This window comes from Ambystoma mexicanum, chromosome 1q, assembly GCF_040938575.1.
Source record: "Ambystoma mexicanum isolate Mex_15411 chromosome 1q, UKY_AmexF1_1, whole genome shotgun sequence".
NCBI classification, from domain to species: domain Eukaryota; kingdom Metazoa; phylum Chordata; class Amphibia; order Caudata; family Ambystomatidae; genus Ambystoma; species Ambystoma mexicanum.
The window spans coordinates 1210995377-1211011437 of record NC_090922.1 but is presented as its reverse complement, the minus strand read 5'-3'; the positions used below and the strand labels follow the sequence as shown (position 1 = coordinate 1211011437).

General features: G+C 44.0%; 1 protein-coding gene across 11 annotated transcripts in view; it reads left to right on the top strand.

Moving 5' to 3' along the window:
- Positions 1-16061, top strand: part of SGIP1 (SH3GL interacting endocytic adaptor 1) — a 1655639-nt gene that overhangs the window by 458961 nt on the left and 1180617 nt on the right. For all 11 annotated transcript variants that reach the window (XM_069641969.1, XM_069641968.1, XM_069641966.1 and 8 more), the window contains exon 5: positions 1487-1544. In XM_069641969.1, coding sequence (XP_069498070.1) covers positions 1487-1544 — 58 coding nt within the window. The remainder of the gene's footprint in view (positions 1-1486; positions 1545-16061) is intronic.

Below are 16061 nucleotides of genomic sequence, written 5' to 3'. Positions count from 1 at the left end.
ACCTTGGACTCTCCCTGTCCGATAGCATACTATTAAGCGTTTCTACCAAAACTACCAAACCCTAGAGGCAGATTGACCCTCAAGAATAAGGTACTGCCCACCTGCACCCATCAACACCACATGTTCCTCATCTGCCTCTCCTGGTATACCACTAATCGCTCCTCCTCCCACCCCACTCTTATTCTTGTATTGCCACATTTAGATAGACCAACATTAATAACAGATGGACTCTATATAAGACCAATTTACATTACAAATATACAAGTGGAGTCTAGGGTATATGTTGTTGGAATAATTGAGGTTTAGTGAAAAAAACGTCTTTTGTAAAGCTGCCGGTTCAACCGTAAAATAGTGCAGTCTTTGTACTTTTTGAAATGATTTTTATTTCATATAGCCGCCAGCTTATAAATGGAAATGTTAAATGATCACATTACAGATTGAATGCACCACGCGGTGCACCATACAATGTTGTTTCAAGGATCACTCGTTACAGGGCACTAAACCAAATTGATAACGTATCATAGCATGTTAAAGTGCGAACTAATGTCAAATGTGTCCTGATGAGGCAATATAAGAAACTCAAAACATTGAGAAAACGGTGGTGAATGTACTGGCCCCACACAGAGTGCCATCACAAAAACACAAGTGCTACACCACAAACCATTCCATTATTAAAGGAGGAGAAATGGGGAGGTGCAGGGGTGAAGTTGAGGCATAACTTGGTCAAACATACAAGTTGTTAATAGTTTGCTATATGGATTCATACTTTTCTTTACAAGCTGTATTTCAGTAGGATATTTTCTTTCGCAAACAGTATCAGGATCTCTAGCCATTTCTCACTAGAGCTCCTCCCGTCGGACTTCCACGCATTCAAAACCTCCTTTTTCCACTTTCTGTAAACATTCATGTAGGAATGTGTATGAGAATGTATAATTGTGTAATTTGAAATGGAAGAAAGTGTGTATTATACTAATTTAGATCTGTTTAATTGTAGTCAACCTTGCAGGTGTTTCAAATGTTCATAATTTGATGCTGGTAATTTATCATAGGAATGCGCTTGGCCCACTTGTGTGTTTGTAAAAATAAATTCAAACTAGGTGGTCTACATATTGTGTTCTCAAAATGCACGCATTTCGATAAGTGGCTTACTTATCTTGCCACTGTGAATAAACTATTCTTTGAAAGTAGGTGGGTATACAGTATTTCTATTCATAGCAGTTATGCGAGGGATTGCTTTAGCAGTGAGGAACTCAGAGCAACCATGCACTGATTTGCTGCATGTTTCGAGGATAATGCCGAGGAGCTGAGGCTCTTTTCACCTGTTGTAGGCTATGTCTCAAGTTATTCCTTTCTCTGCATATGAATTTCCAAAGTAATTAAACAATGTATCAATGGGTATAAGGCCACTCCTAAAGAGCATTTAGCAGGATGTAGTGAGTAATATAACTAGGCTTTCAGCTTTTATGTTTGTTGTATTTTTTTGCAGAATTCACCAGAGGTGGACGATGAGGGCTACAGCATCAGACCTGATGAGGAATCTGGCGATATCCTTTCTTTCTATTCATATATGTGTTTCTCACGTCTGTTAAAGTCTCTTTTTGTGTGACATGGCCTTTTATTATGCATAGTAATTCGCCCAAGTCCCAAGAAATAATTCAGATATGGGGGATATCCTTGCTGATGTGATACTTGCTGATGTGATTTTAGGGAATTGTGTTATGCAACAACCTTGTTTGTGAAAACAAAATAATGTAGGTTTTTTCACAGATGGAAAGATGGCTAGTCACATAGGGTGAACCCATGATATAATCTTTCGTATTTTATCCAAACAATGCCTCAGACTGAATAAATATTATTCTGGTCCACACTAGATCCTAGCTATACCTGTTTCTCACACACCACTAATGATACACTCCCATACGTCTGCTGTGACACCACAGTGCCCCATTATGCTAGGCCACTCTTACTGGAAATGGGATTAACGAAAGGCATTCTTGCACTAAACATTGGCTCCTTGATGAAGCGTCAACACTGGATTCCACCTCTTTCCTGTCCAGACATAGACTTGCAACAACATAACCAACCCCTGCTGTTGGAATCTACCATGTTTGCCCCTTGTAAATAATGTACACTTTTGTGGAACTTTGCTATGATGTCCTTCCATGCATTACAACACCAGCACATCTTCTAACCTTCCCTTTATCCCTTTGTCTGCCCCTTGGACTTATAGGTATACAGTTTAATAAAGTGGTGCAGTCTTGCCATAAGCAATTTATAAATGTTCTGATTGGGTGAAAATGCAGTTAGTTATGTGCCCCCCTTCCAAGTTCTAACATTTATTTTGTCCTAACACTTTGAGCCCTCAGTTGGGGAGACGCTTGGGGGGGGGGTAGAGGGGGGGTGCAGAACGTCGATATTCAATTCGTTTTTTTTAAAACATGTTTATTTTTGATCGACACACCAGAGAAAAGTACATTGCAACATATTCTTTCATGACACTTTGTGCAGCTCATTGATCATCTCCTCCCCCATCATCAACCCCATTCCCGTCCCCCCTTAGTTAACGTCCAAATCTTGCTCCTCGGTCCATTGTATCATCTCCGTGCTCCTTGCCGTTAGAGCGCTTGCTACCGCTCGTGGCTTAAAAGTTAATGCTGGATAGCTCTGGTCATAGTCTATTACAGGGGACCAGATGTTCGTGAAGCGGTGAAGGAGGCCTCTGTTTGCCACTGTGATCTTTTCTGTGACAAAGATGTCCCAAAGTTTCAGCCACCATCGGATCAGCAGGGGTCCCTCCGGCGATTTCCAGGTTCGTGCCACTGTGATTTTAGTGGCCAGGAGGATATGAGTGAGGAGGGTGGCACTTCTGCCCGACCTTGGGTATATGCCTGGAAGCGGGGCTCCTAGTAGGATTGATTCTGGCTCCAAGGGCAGCTTTATCCCAGTTATGTCTGCTTTGGTGGCGATGCATTGGGCCCAGAAGTTTGCAACCACTGGACAGGACCACCACATATGGATGAACGATCCCTGTAGGCTGCATCGACGCCAGCATCGAGGGTCCAAGGCTGGGTTGATATGGTATAGTCTAACTGGCGGGTAGTACCATCTTAGAAGTAGTTTATGGGCACACTCCCGATTAGTGATGCTGAAGGAGGAGGCCCGCGTGCGAGACCAAATGCCTGACCAAACCTGGTCAACTATTGGGTGTCCTAGGTCTGTTTCCCATTGGTTCATGTAGGTTGCTCTAGCGACCAGGAGATTCGTCTGCAACAGCTTGTACATCGCTGAGATGCGCCCTCTGTGTGGGGGATCTGCGATTGTCAGCTCTGTAGGGTCTAGATCTCGGGTCGCTGCTTCACGCGTTGTTGGATGGTAACACCAATGCCTCAGTTGCACGTATGTGAATCTGTCTGTTTCCGCCAGGCCAAAGGTGTTTTTGCATTGTTCAAAGGTGAGTGGTTGATTCCTCTCAAAGAGCTGGCTTAGGGAGCTGAGGCCGCCGGCGATCCAGTTCTTCAAGTTCACTAGGTGGGTTCCTGGGGAGAACGCTGGGTTATGAAATACCGGGGAAGCTGGGCCTAGGCCTCTAGGGATTCCCCTCTGTTTACGAGTCCATTCCCAAGCTTTTACAGTCTGCCTAGTGGAAGAGAGGATGTTCGGCCACGCTCTTCAGAGGACGGGGGAAAGGTGCAGGAGGAAGCGGAGAGGGAGGGGTAAGCGGGATTGTTCAATCTCGACCCATCTAGCTCTGTTCGAGGTTATCGTCCAGCCCACAGTGTGAGCCAGCTGGGCTGCGATCTGGTATTTCTGGAGGTCTGGGACTCCTAGGCCTCCCAAGTTTGGATTGCGCAGCATTGTCTTGAGCGGGATCCTTGACTTTTTACCTTTCCAGATGGAGCGTAGTACCTTCCTTTGGAGGCGCAATAGTGGGGGCCGGGGGATTAAAACTGGAATGGCCGAGCAGGTGTAAAGCAGGCGTGGAAGGAGGTTAATTTTACATGCCGCTATGCGGCCCAGTAGTGAGATATCCTGCGAGAGCCAACGAGTGAGGTCCTCCTCCAAGGTCTTGAACAGTGGTTGAAAGTTCGCTTGGTAGGTATCCTCCGGTCGGGCTGTGATCTGTACTCCTAGGTAGAGGATGGACTTTTCGCTGAGCTGGATCGGGCAGAGGGCTCTGAAAGAATCTTTATCTTCCTGCTCCAGTCTCACCCCCAGGGCCGATGATTTCGCAAAGTTTATCGCGAATCCTGAAACTTTACCAAAGCGATGAATTTCTGCCAGGGAGGACCTCAGCGATTGGGTGGTGTCCGATATGGTTAATAACACATCATCCGCATATGGTGCTATTTTATGTTGAGTGGGGCCTACTTGGGGGCCTTTGATTCTGGGTTTCAGTCGGATCCTTTGGGCCAGTGGCTCCATAACCAGGGCGAAGAGCAGGGGAGACGAGGGGCATCCTTGTCTGGTGCCACATGATAAGCGGATCGGGTTAGATGGGAAGCTGTTAAAGCGGAGCAAGGTCTTCGGTGATTGGTAGTTCGCTAAGACGAGTTTCTGAAATGTGGGTCCAAAGTGAAAGGACCTTTTTGGTGTCGTTCGATGCCAGGAATTGTAACGGGATTGTCTGTCGCGGAGCCTAGTGAAATCTGCTGGAATCAGGTGAGTTTCTTGAAGGAATACGACTGAGGCCTCTTTGTTCTGTAGACGCCGTAGCATAGATTTCATCTTCTGCGGCCCGTTTAAGCCTCTGACATTGAGGGTTAGGAATTTCACTTTCAGGTGTGGTTGAGGATCATCGTGGGCTTTCCTCGACGGCTGGGGTGGGCTCTGTGGGGGTAGGGGGGAGTCATGAGTTTCAGGCATCATCCAAGAGCTTGGTGACAATGCGGTTCTCTGGTGGTCTTGTTTTATAACCACTCCAACGGGAGGGCAAACTGAAACGGGAGGGTGAACATGGATGTGTGTGGGGGGGCCGGGGTTTTCTGTACGGCCTTCTCCACGGCCAACAGGGCCAAAACTGTTTTCCCCGCCAACAGGGCTGGGGTAGTACCATTGAACTTGGTTCACCTCCAAGGGTGAGTTGGTGACATACTCCTCGGAGTGGGGTGTGGGCCGCTCGGGGCCCGCAGCATAGTTGTGTTCCGCTTTAGTGTCGGGATCGGCTAGACCACGATAGAGGGGTATGATTGGATCATCGTATCTTCTGGCGTCTCTGTGCTTTAGACCAGGATTATTGTTGCTGTCTTTGGGGTGATTGGTCCGGTTCTTCTGGCGGGAGATGAGGACTGGAGGAGAGCGAGGCTTCCAGGGAGTTGGAGGCAAGATGGATTTAAGCGTCCCCAAGATGGCTGATTTTGCGCAGGGTTCCCTGGTATGTGAATTGGAGAGTGGAAGGGAACAGCCATCGGTAGTGGATCTGCTGGCTTTGGAGGAACGGGGTCAAGGGCTTGAGGGCTCTTCTTTTCTGAAGCTCATCAGGGAGAGATCCTGGAATATCTGAAGTGGGGTACCCATGAATGAGAGCTCGTCCTTGGTGCGGCTTATCGCCGAGATGGCCTCTTTGGTGGCGTAAAAATGGACTCTAGTGATTACATCCGGGGGGGCCATCTGAGTCTACTCCTAGCCTCGGGCGCAATCTGTGGGTTCGGTCCAGGACGAGTTGAGCTTTGTCCGTGAGCGGGAGAAGGGCCTGGAAAAAATAGCTTATATATTCTGGTAGTTCTTTGTCTTGGACAGACGACGGGACCTCTCGGATGCGCAGGTTATTCCGTCGTGCCCTATTCTCCAGGTCCTCCTGCTTAAATTCGAGCACTTCGCTTCTAGTCTGGAGTGCTTGAATCTTGCGTCGCATTTCTATTAGCGTTGCGTCATGGCTCTGGGTTAAATCCTTGACTTCTCCTAGCCTCTGTTCGGCTTCTGTGAGTCATTGGTCTGTCTGTTCTAGACGTGTGGTGAGCTCGGTCATGCAGGATCTAAACTCAGCTTTGATGTCCCGCATGAAGGCCACAATGTCATCTTTGGTGGCTAGCTTAGATTGTTCTTCCGGGGCCTTCTCTGGGGTAAGCCTAGGGGGGATGGTCCGGCTTCTTTGCCTTATCCGGCGCTAGGAGCATGGTGGAAATGTCCGAGGACTTGGGTGTTTTAGCGGGCTTCGACATCTTGCCAGTACAATGACCCTGGGGTTCCTTTCCAGATGGGTCGCAAAGGGTAGGGTACTGCCCGTCAGGGAGCTGCTGTTTCAGGCTCTACACTGGGCTGAGATCCGGGATATCGGGGTGACGGTGGGCCGGGGCGCCCCAGGAATTCGCTAGGTGGCTGGGCCAGCGGAGGATCGAGGTTCAGGCTTCTACGGCCGCGTGTCCGGGTTCCTCTGTCGTAGCTGGAATGGTGTTGGGGGAGGGGAAGCCGGAGTTCAGCTACTTATCAGGGACTCAGGTGATTCACCCCCGTTGTGCTGGGTTTAGAGCAAGGCCTCGGGGCCCTCAATTAGTGAGCGCCTCGGGGGGCCGAGCGATTCGCTCACTCCGCAGGGCCAATGCTTATGGTGGATGGGCTCACCTCTTTTGTCGCTGCTCTCGGATGTCGCAGTTTGTCCAGTCCTTGGTTCGGATCTGGCTCCGACGCTGGTCAGCCACGGTGAGGGGAGCCCTTTGTTTTCACGGCTCCGTCCGCGTCAGTACCCTGGAAATCTTTGCCAGTGACGGGGCTAGGAATCTCTCCTCACGGCTCCACCTCTGGGCCTGTCTGCCATCTTGAAACCGTCGCTGCCGGACTGCAGGCACAGGGGAATTCGATCCATTTCAGTGCTTTATCTGGGAATAATGGAGCCTTACTGCACATCGGCGAGTGCCCCAGTATATCCGCTTGCCATAGCTCCATCGGTCGATTCGATCCGTTCACTAGGGGTTGATTAAATGCTAAATGCCGCGGGTCTCGGGCGGAGGCCCTCAGGGAAGCTGGCGCTCCAGGCCACGCCCCCCATTCAATTAGTTTTTAACTATTGTGGAGGATCAACAAACCCTGTCGCACACAAAATGAAGGATGAAACAATTTGTCTTTCATACAGCTGGTATTGTGAGGATAATTGCCTATAGGGTTCAGGGATTGATCTATAACCCAACAATGTAAACTAATGATGTCCGGATGGGTCAAACAATGACATAGTTCTTAGCAAAATTATTTTAGTACTTTGTAAATAGACGGGCAGTCGCTCTCATGCACGGTTTTCTTCCCCAGGATCTTCACTTTGCGCTTTTCTTTTTATTGTATTTTATTGTTTTGGCTTAGATAAAGCCTTTCACTAGTTATACAGTTTGTCAATCTACAGAGTAGCATAATTACAGTACAATTGCATTGGTCAATTTCTGATTGAAATTTCTACATAAAATATCACTCAATATATAATCAGTTAGCGGATAACATTTGTAAGTACAATTTTAGTTTGTCAAATATTATTGCGTTAATGTTTAGAGATATTAGCTCTGCATTAATGATCATGTTCCGCATTTTTATGTGATCAAATAGTCTATATTCGCTAAATATTAAAATTGTTATTTTTTGCAATTCAGTTAGTGCTTCACATCTTGTTAGTAAATGTTTTCACATTATCGGCATCGTTACAGAATCTGCATCTTGGGCAGAGATCCAAGTTGCTTTGATATCGGGCTAGGACTTGTTTTGTCGGCCATAGATTGAACGTTAGGCGCATAATCTGCGCTCAATATCTTGGATCCGGGAATTTTTGTAAATATTTAGGTAGCAATCCTCTTTTGTTCAGTCGGAGATTGGAAATAGTGCAGATCTTGTAGGTTCTAGATTTGATTAGTGTTTGTGACCAATCATAGTCCCATAGTTTCTTTTTTGCACTATCGGGGGTTGTGATCAGTATTTCTTTTGATATGTCCACTTTTACCATCAATGTTTCACAATGGTTCTTCAGATTAGATAGATGGGTCCATCTTTCAGTCATGAGATCTGATATTATTGGTATTACTGATATCTTGTATGTAGTGTGCATGAGACATTTTCTATATAAGGCGATCATGTTCCACCACACACTTCCTTTTAATGATGTTAGACCAAGTTCATGCCTTATTATCACAATGGGGAAGCTAGCTGGTACTGTTAGTTTTCCAAAAGATGCCTTCGATATAGTCCAATTTGGGATGGTACTGGGGTGGTTTGCCTTCAGCTCCATATATTACACTAGGCACCACTTTCTGGTTGTAGTATACGATAGAAGGGGTTATTGAGAATTTTCCATTTATGGTTTGTATCCTCTGTCCTTGAGATGAGCGATTTCATTTTAGCTTGAATCTCTGTTTTGTAGTGGGTATCATAGTAGTTATTAATATTGACACCAAGGTATCTATATTGACTTACTGTCTCAAGGCAGGCTTTACTCAACCATTTGTATCCATAAGTTCTTGACAACCCTTTTTTGGTTTCCATGTGCATGATGTTGACTTTGTTTCTGTTTTATTTCAAGTTTATTAGTTATTTCATAGTTCTGTAGAGACTGTAGTTGGCGCAGTAATCCAGTTGGTGTTTGATCGATTAATAACAAGTCATATGCATAGAGAAAGATATTGTGTTTTCCAACTTTCGGTGGATAAGATTTCTATTACTTCAAATTTGTACTTGTGTCATAGATGTAAAAATTGAAAACTGTAGCAGCGAGTAAGCAACCTTGTTTTAATCCACATGCTGTTCTATTTTGCGCTAAAAGACCAATTTTATCTAATTTGATTCTGATGGTAGTGTCTGTATAGAGTGGCTTTATTGTGTTTATTATGTAGTTAGGACAAATTGCATTTTTGTATTTGTTCAATGAATAGTTGCGTTCTGCATACTGAATCAAATGCCTGGCGAAAATCAACAAGGCAATATATAGAGGAGCTCAAGATTTTTTTGATTGCTCTTTTAAGGCCGAATTCATTGTCTGCGCTGGTTCCGATTCCTGCCAGATTGATAAGGGTCTGTTAATTTGGTTTGATCAAGTCATTTTTTCATATCTCCTAGGAAGAATCTTGCTCAAGTAGAGCCAAGGGTCTGTAATTCGCTGGGTTATTCCTATCCCCTTTTGTAAATATTGGTATCAAGGTTGATTCTTTCCATATGGGGGTATTAGGCCAGTCTTGATCACTGTCTGATTATCTGGATGCTTTTTTATGATGGCAGTGGAGATGCTTTTGGGACTTGGTGCACGGGAAGTACTTCGTTTTTTGATTTCTAATAAAATATCTAATCGATCTATGGTCCGTTCATGTAGATCAGTTGGTTCTTGTTTTTGTGCGGTCGTTTCATTTGGGCTATTGAATAATTTGCTGTAGTGTTCTACTCATGTTTTTTCGCTTACTGCATTTACAAGTGATGATTGGTTCCATTCATACCTATATTTATTAGTAAATGCCAAATGCGAGCGCTGGATTTCGAGCATATTGCTGTATTGCTTTCACCATGTTCTCATTATTTTCTGGTTTTTTTTTTGCTAATATTTGGTTTATGCAATTAATATTTGACTTCATTTTTTTTATTCCTTTAATCACCATTCTTTTTCTGGATTTGATAATTTCCTCAATCTTCGCTTCATTTCAATTTTTAGTAATTTGATTTCAGGTTCCAAAATGTTTATGGACCAGGTTTCTTGTATGATTTGATCGGGATTGATCATAGAATCCAGCTAGATGTCATTTGCGCATTGGTTTTCCAGTAGTTTTGTTGTATTATCTAATCCAGTAAGATTATTTTCCGTTGTCCACTTTAGTAGGATCCTGCCATTATTTAGGGATACTTTTCCTCGGTATCTGTCCCTTTCTGGTGCAGGAGGTAATTTGCACGTGATTTCCATCATGTTATGATCGTTCATTGTTGACTCGATTATCTTAAATTATTGGCTCTCATTTAAATTTTGTGTTGATATAAACGCGTAATCGATTATGGAATTTGATTTCCCTCTTCTCCAAGTAGCTTTCATACTCCAGAATGACGAGGTTCATTCATTTCATCCAGTTTTTACCATTCAAAGGCAGGGGCTTGAGATTCGAGGCAATGCAATTAGTATTTAGATCTCCAGCAATTATTACTGTATATTGGGTTGGGTCATTTTGAATGGTATCTAATACATCCGTTACATAGTTTATGAAATGGGTGTCGATTAATGCTGTATTCCAATGAACATTTAGTATCGCTATATTGCTGTTTATGGGATAGTTTTTTTCCTCAAATTCTATTTTTAGAAGTTGAAGTCAGGGTTGGGAGTAAGCCAGGAGAATATTTTGCTGCCCGAGTCTAAACGTAAGGCAGTTAACATTCCGACCATTGGCCTTTCTTTCTCCCGGTTCATTGCGGGGTTCCAACAGATTTCTTAGTTTGGAATGGCAGGCTGTGTGGTGATCCACGTGTCTTACAATATTAGATTATATTTTTCTAAAGGGCATTCAGAGTTGGTTTGTAATAATTGGGTGAAACCTCTTGTGTTCCATATGATAGTTTGAATATGATTACTTACATGATTTGTCTCGTCTATAGCCTCTCATAGTCATGTCCATTTTGTTATATTTGTATCTTTGTTTGGTGCAGAATAAACTTCTTAGATTTCCTCTGGATCCTTCGCAGTATTGTGTATTCTCAGTTGATGACCGCTTTGGTTTTCATTGTTTCTGAGAGCAGAGAAATGTTTTTCTTTGCATTCTCTGGTGGTAGTGTAGGATCTTTGGGTATTTATTTCAAATCCTAGGACCTTGAAAGCATCTCTGATGTTCCGTATTTTTCCAATTACAGTAAACCAGGGAATGTTCACTATTGCTTTGTCTCTATTTTTGCTATATTTGATTTAGATATTGTCACGTGGTTCTAGTCGTTTGAGCTCATCCGTGGGCCAAAAGCTTGTCAATATGGTGGTCCTATTAGGAAATGGATCCTTTCTTTTTCTATTGGGCATAGTTTCTAATTTCTGCATACTTCACACAAAAATTCAAACAACCACTTCTCTCACAGCAAACTGCACGCACTTCACCAAACAATCAACACATAAATCGCATAGACAGGACACGAGGACTCTTTGATCCGGTATTCACACCCAATTTCAGTGCACTGTGAAAACCGAACTGAAGCTGCTAACAGGACACCACCTCTCACTTTCCTACGCCCTCTTGACCCACTAACCCACCCCTCCCCTGTTTGTTTACAGATCCGCCTGCGTGCCTGGGGACCAACTCCGTTGGTGACGGTGCGCTATATAAATACCTTTTAACACTAACAAACCCCAAAATGTTTTCTGAGAACCTCCTATGGGACCTAGGTGTTTCATTCACTAAGCAAATACGGGGAGGGGAAACAGGCTAGATCATTACAAAGACTCGAGGACAAAGAAAGGACAAGTGATGGAGGGGAAAATAACACCTGTTTAACTTGTGTTTGGGTTAGACAAACTATGAAGTGCCGAGGTGTTGTCTTTTGGTAGGGGGAGGGGCAGGGGTTATACTGGTCCCCCAAAGGTTTGTGCGCTCAACGTAGTCTCATTCGTATAGCCTCCAGATGCTCCTTGGTTCAAATGTGCCAGTCCTAGTGCCATACTTCCTCTTCAAAGGGATACAGTGCCCAGCTCACTATCTGTAATCCAACCAGCATGACATTGCTTGGGCTACCTCTTCCTCAACCTGCATTATAGTGCACAGTTAAATATTAAGAGATCTAAGGGCCCTTCTCACTTTCATTAAGGGACATAGTACCTTTTTTTACTGTCATTTACACAATGATCTCACTCAGTAATATGGCAACCTTCCCATCAGCAAACCATGTTCTCCAATTGAGGCAACTAAATGGGTCTTGCTCATTGGACCCTTCCTCAGTCTTTGCCGCACCCTTTGTGTCCGCCCTCCCAGGTCTTTGATCCATTCTCTATCGGATGTAACCTCTAGTCCTTGGTTTTCTCCCTTTCCTAGTGCCAATGGCTGCAGAGGGAGTGCTTCATCTACTGCTCTCTAGCCTGTTGCGATCTTATACGGGCTCTCCCTAGCCAGCACCCCCCACAATTCTCTTAGTACCTGCTTTTTATAGTCCTTGCTTCCATACTGTCTCACTTCGGGGAAATCCTTTGCAACCTTCATACTTTCTCTGATTCCTTTGGATTGGTTGTAAGTTTTGCTCTCATTTGGCATTCCTCTTGCAAGTCTGTGGCTCTTGGAGCTTTCAAACTGCCTGGCATCCATTTTGATGTCAGCAGGATGTCTTGACATTGCTTCAGTGTTGATCTAGGTCCTTCAGCCTCTGCTTCCTCTGGCTTTTCTGTGTCCACATCTGCGCTGGCTTCATAACCCTTGCCCTCCTCCCTAAAGATTAGTTGAAGGGGGAGGGGCAGACCCGCAAGCGGAGACCCGGGAGCTAAATCAGCAATGATGTTTCCTCTGATTTACGCTCACAAGCATTCAGGGTTTGCCACTCACTTGACTGATGGAATCCTCTCCTGGCATACAGGAACCTGACAGATGAGTAAATGATTGGCCTCTTCTTAAAAAGTGCAGTCGGAGATACTAGGCCATATCTGTCTTCATGTGTTTGGGTTCACTTGAGGTAATGTTTAACATGTGTTCCAAAATGCATATAAAGGCCCTACATAGGAACGTTTCACTTTGGGCTTTTGTTTTTGAATTTGGTGACTGACATTAGCCATAGTATGGTCCTATACTTTGTCTCCAGGTTGAGAGGTGAAATCATTTAGCTCTAGGCATTGTCATGGGTTTTAAGGATGGCTTTGTGACCGGGTCAAGGAACTGATTTCACCATGCTGTGTAACACCCTTGTTTAGATGCTCAGATACATACCTCCAAAATAAGGGAAAATTAAAATTACAATTGGTGAAACTGCGTTTCTTGCTAGGTCAACTCAACACTGGCTTGTAAAGTGTAATTCACAGGGGGTGTCAAGTCACAAAAATGCCTTTGGTAGCAGAAGTGACATCACATGGCTGATGATATGACAGGAAGTGACATTTCATAACTATTGACCTCCATCGATACACAGGAAGGGGTGCCACATGCCCTTTGCTGAAAGCATCTCAAGATGTGGTTTTGAAATAAGCATGATATTGATAAAATAACATAGTTATCAAAGCATAAAATAAATACTTAAGTAACCAACCATATATTGGCTATGGTTCTCCCGTATGGCATGGTTGCAGGTATGATGTACCTTGGAAACGAAAAACAGAACTAATATAGGTTAGGAGCACTGCATTATATGCCAGAACAGTTTCATAATTTAAGTGGCTTCCACATTATGCTGCTTACAGCTTGCATACAAGGAAATGTCAACATATGCTAAATACAGCCTTTCATACCCAGGTGTGCCATTATAGAGTGCAGCCTCATATCCATTAGCTGCCATCTTATGTCAGCTCTAGCATCACATGACCGGTATAGTCATTGGGTACAATGCACAACCTGACATGATCAAGTACTTCCTACATATACCAAATGCAGTCTCAAAATCCCAAGTACTGCTACTTTATGCAATGAAAAGCCGCATATGCTTGGTATCTTTACATCCTCACAAGTCCTGGGTCTGCTATCCTATGGAAGTGCAGCATCACATTCCTAAGTACATCCATCATAGGTCAAATAAAACTTCATCTGGGAAATATAATGCACCCACCCATATCTAGGTGTTGTCATTTTAGAAATGTAGGCTCAAAGGGCCACATCCTAGCTTTTGTGCCAGAAATCGATGCAGCCTGACCAGTCAGGCTAGGACAGTTTATGCTAATTTCCCCTAAATGCCCACATACCTCAATGCTATGACAAGTAAAACCCCATAAGCCAGGTATAGGAACAGCTTAATATTCCCAGGTGACCGTTGCTGAAACTGGCTTTCCCGCATCTGGTCAAGTGCCTAGAGGAGGCCTGCATCTGTGTGCTGCATTCATCCACAGGAACAGATTTCACCTGCTCCTGGACCTGACCAGAACTCTTGGACCTGCAGCTCCTGGGATTTGTCGACTGGAGCCAACAGTGGGGAAAACCGACCTCTGACGACCCTCCATAGGTCTGCCATGTCTGTAGAAAATTCAGAGTACGGGGGGTAAGTTACAGCAGTAATTGCCTGTACCTCTATCTGCACCCTTTAAAAGTTTGCTTACTTTTAAATAGTTTTACAACTGTTTGGCTTTGGTAATACTTGTTGCTGAAATCCCTCCGACTGCTAGGAACAGTCATACCGGTATACGTGGTGTTCTGACTTTTGGAACCTTCTTCACATCCACAGGTCCCTCCTCCTAACTTTTTCCTGCTCCCTAAAACTATTGAAACTTTGACCATTTGGGCACAAGGACCCATACAACTTAGGGTTGGACTTCATAGGTTAGGGTTGTTATCCCTGTGAACTGTTAGTATTATAATTATTTACTTACCTTCCTTTTCAGGTACTGGGGGTGGTGGGGTTAACTGAATGTTTTACACTGACAAACTGTAACTGTATATATATCATTTATTATTTAGTATTGTGATATTAATACCTCATTTTTCGTACTGTTTTTTGGCCATATATAAGAATATTTTTGTACTTGCCTGTCTAAGTGGAATCCTTGATTGCTCATTGTGGACCCCTTACCACACGCACCTCTCTGGAGACTTGACCACACTCCATGCGACCTTGATTGGTTTGACTAAGCTCCTCTTCACTATAACTAGGTTGGCCTCCTAAACATCTGTCCACCAGGCCAGAATTTAGAAATCAAGTCTAACTGGTGTCATGAAGGGGAAAATCTCCAAGCTTTACCAGTTTCTGGATAGATTTGACCCCACTTTGAGACTATCTTACATTACCTGTAGGATCTTTACATAAGAATAGGTGAGCACTCGATTCACCTCCCTTTATACTCCCTTGCATGACCTAGTGGGAAAAGGACCACCAAAGACCCATAACAGACAAAACCTGGGCAAGAATCTGGAATATAGCTTTTATTTGCTTGAGCTGTTACTAACAAAAAATGCCCTTATGAAATTATATGTAGATGGTATAAGCACCGCTCCCATCTAAATAGCATAAATATGGCTATTCCCCTCTCTATTTTGGAGGAACTGAGAGTTAGGAGGCAATTTGATACTTTTGTGGTGGACATGAGGGAAGGCCGAAGTGTTTTTGAAAGAAGTGGTAGGCCGGATTTAAGAGATTACTGACAGTGTTATTACTTGATATCGTTAGACCTATACCCAATTAAGCATACATCCTTAACATTGATTAGCCACCTATGTTGGAAATTAGCAGATGTACCACATACAAATATAGGCCGCTAGAATGCTAGACAATTTGTGATCTAGCTTCTGCTGGAAAGATCACTGCCTCCTTTCGGGGCCACCTTTCAAGATTCAACAGTTGGGGGCCCCCTACGTGATTTTTGTATGCAGCTCCCCCACCAATCAGACATTTGAAACCTGTCTACTTGAATTAATTATTTCTGTTGAATAGATACTGATGTGTCATTTCTTTTGTTTTCGGACTAAGCAGAGTGGTGGTGGTGGTGGTGGCGGTGGTGGGGGGGGTGGTAAACGAAGATTTGTCAATTGATGGGTTAAATTCTAGAGCCTGCATCACCCACGCGAGTCCTGGATGGGGTAACCTATAATTGTTCATACACTTGTCGAATCCATGATGAAACGGCACGTTGTAATGCCATCATTGGATTGTGAATGGTAACCCTGCATATTTGTTTCCACAGGTTTATGTAATTTTGTCCTAATTAAAAGAGGAAACTTTCAAAAGAAATATGAGGGAATGGGGGATTATATAAGTTTATGGGGAGAATAGTGAGAGGAGAGCGTGCTTAAGAGCTGGTAAGAAAGGCAATGAGGAAATATGCCTAGGGAAGAGAAGTATTAAGATACAGAATAACCACAAGGAGAAGGTGGTGAGTACAAAAGGTAAAGAAAGAAAATGGAGGAGCAAAAGTGTAAGGGCAGTCAGATGGGAAAAGAGTTGCCGCACTACTGTGTGGTAACATATTGTGGAGAGACCATCTGAGGGAGGAAGGGGGTGAGGTGTGGAAACACCAGTCCCTTCAAGGA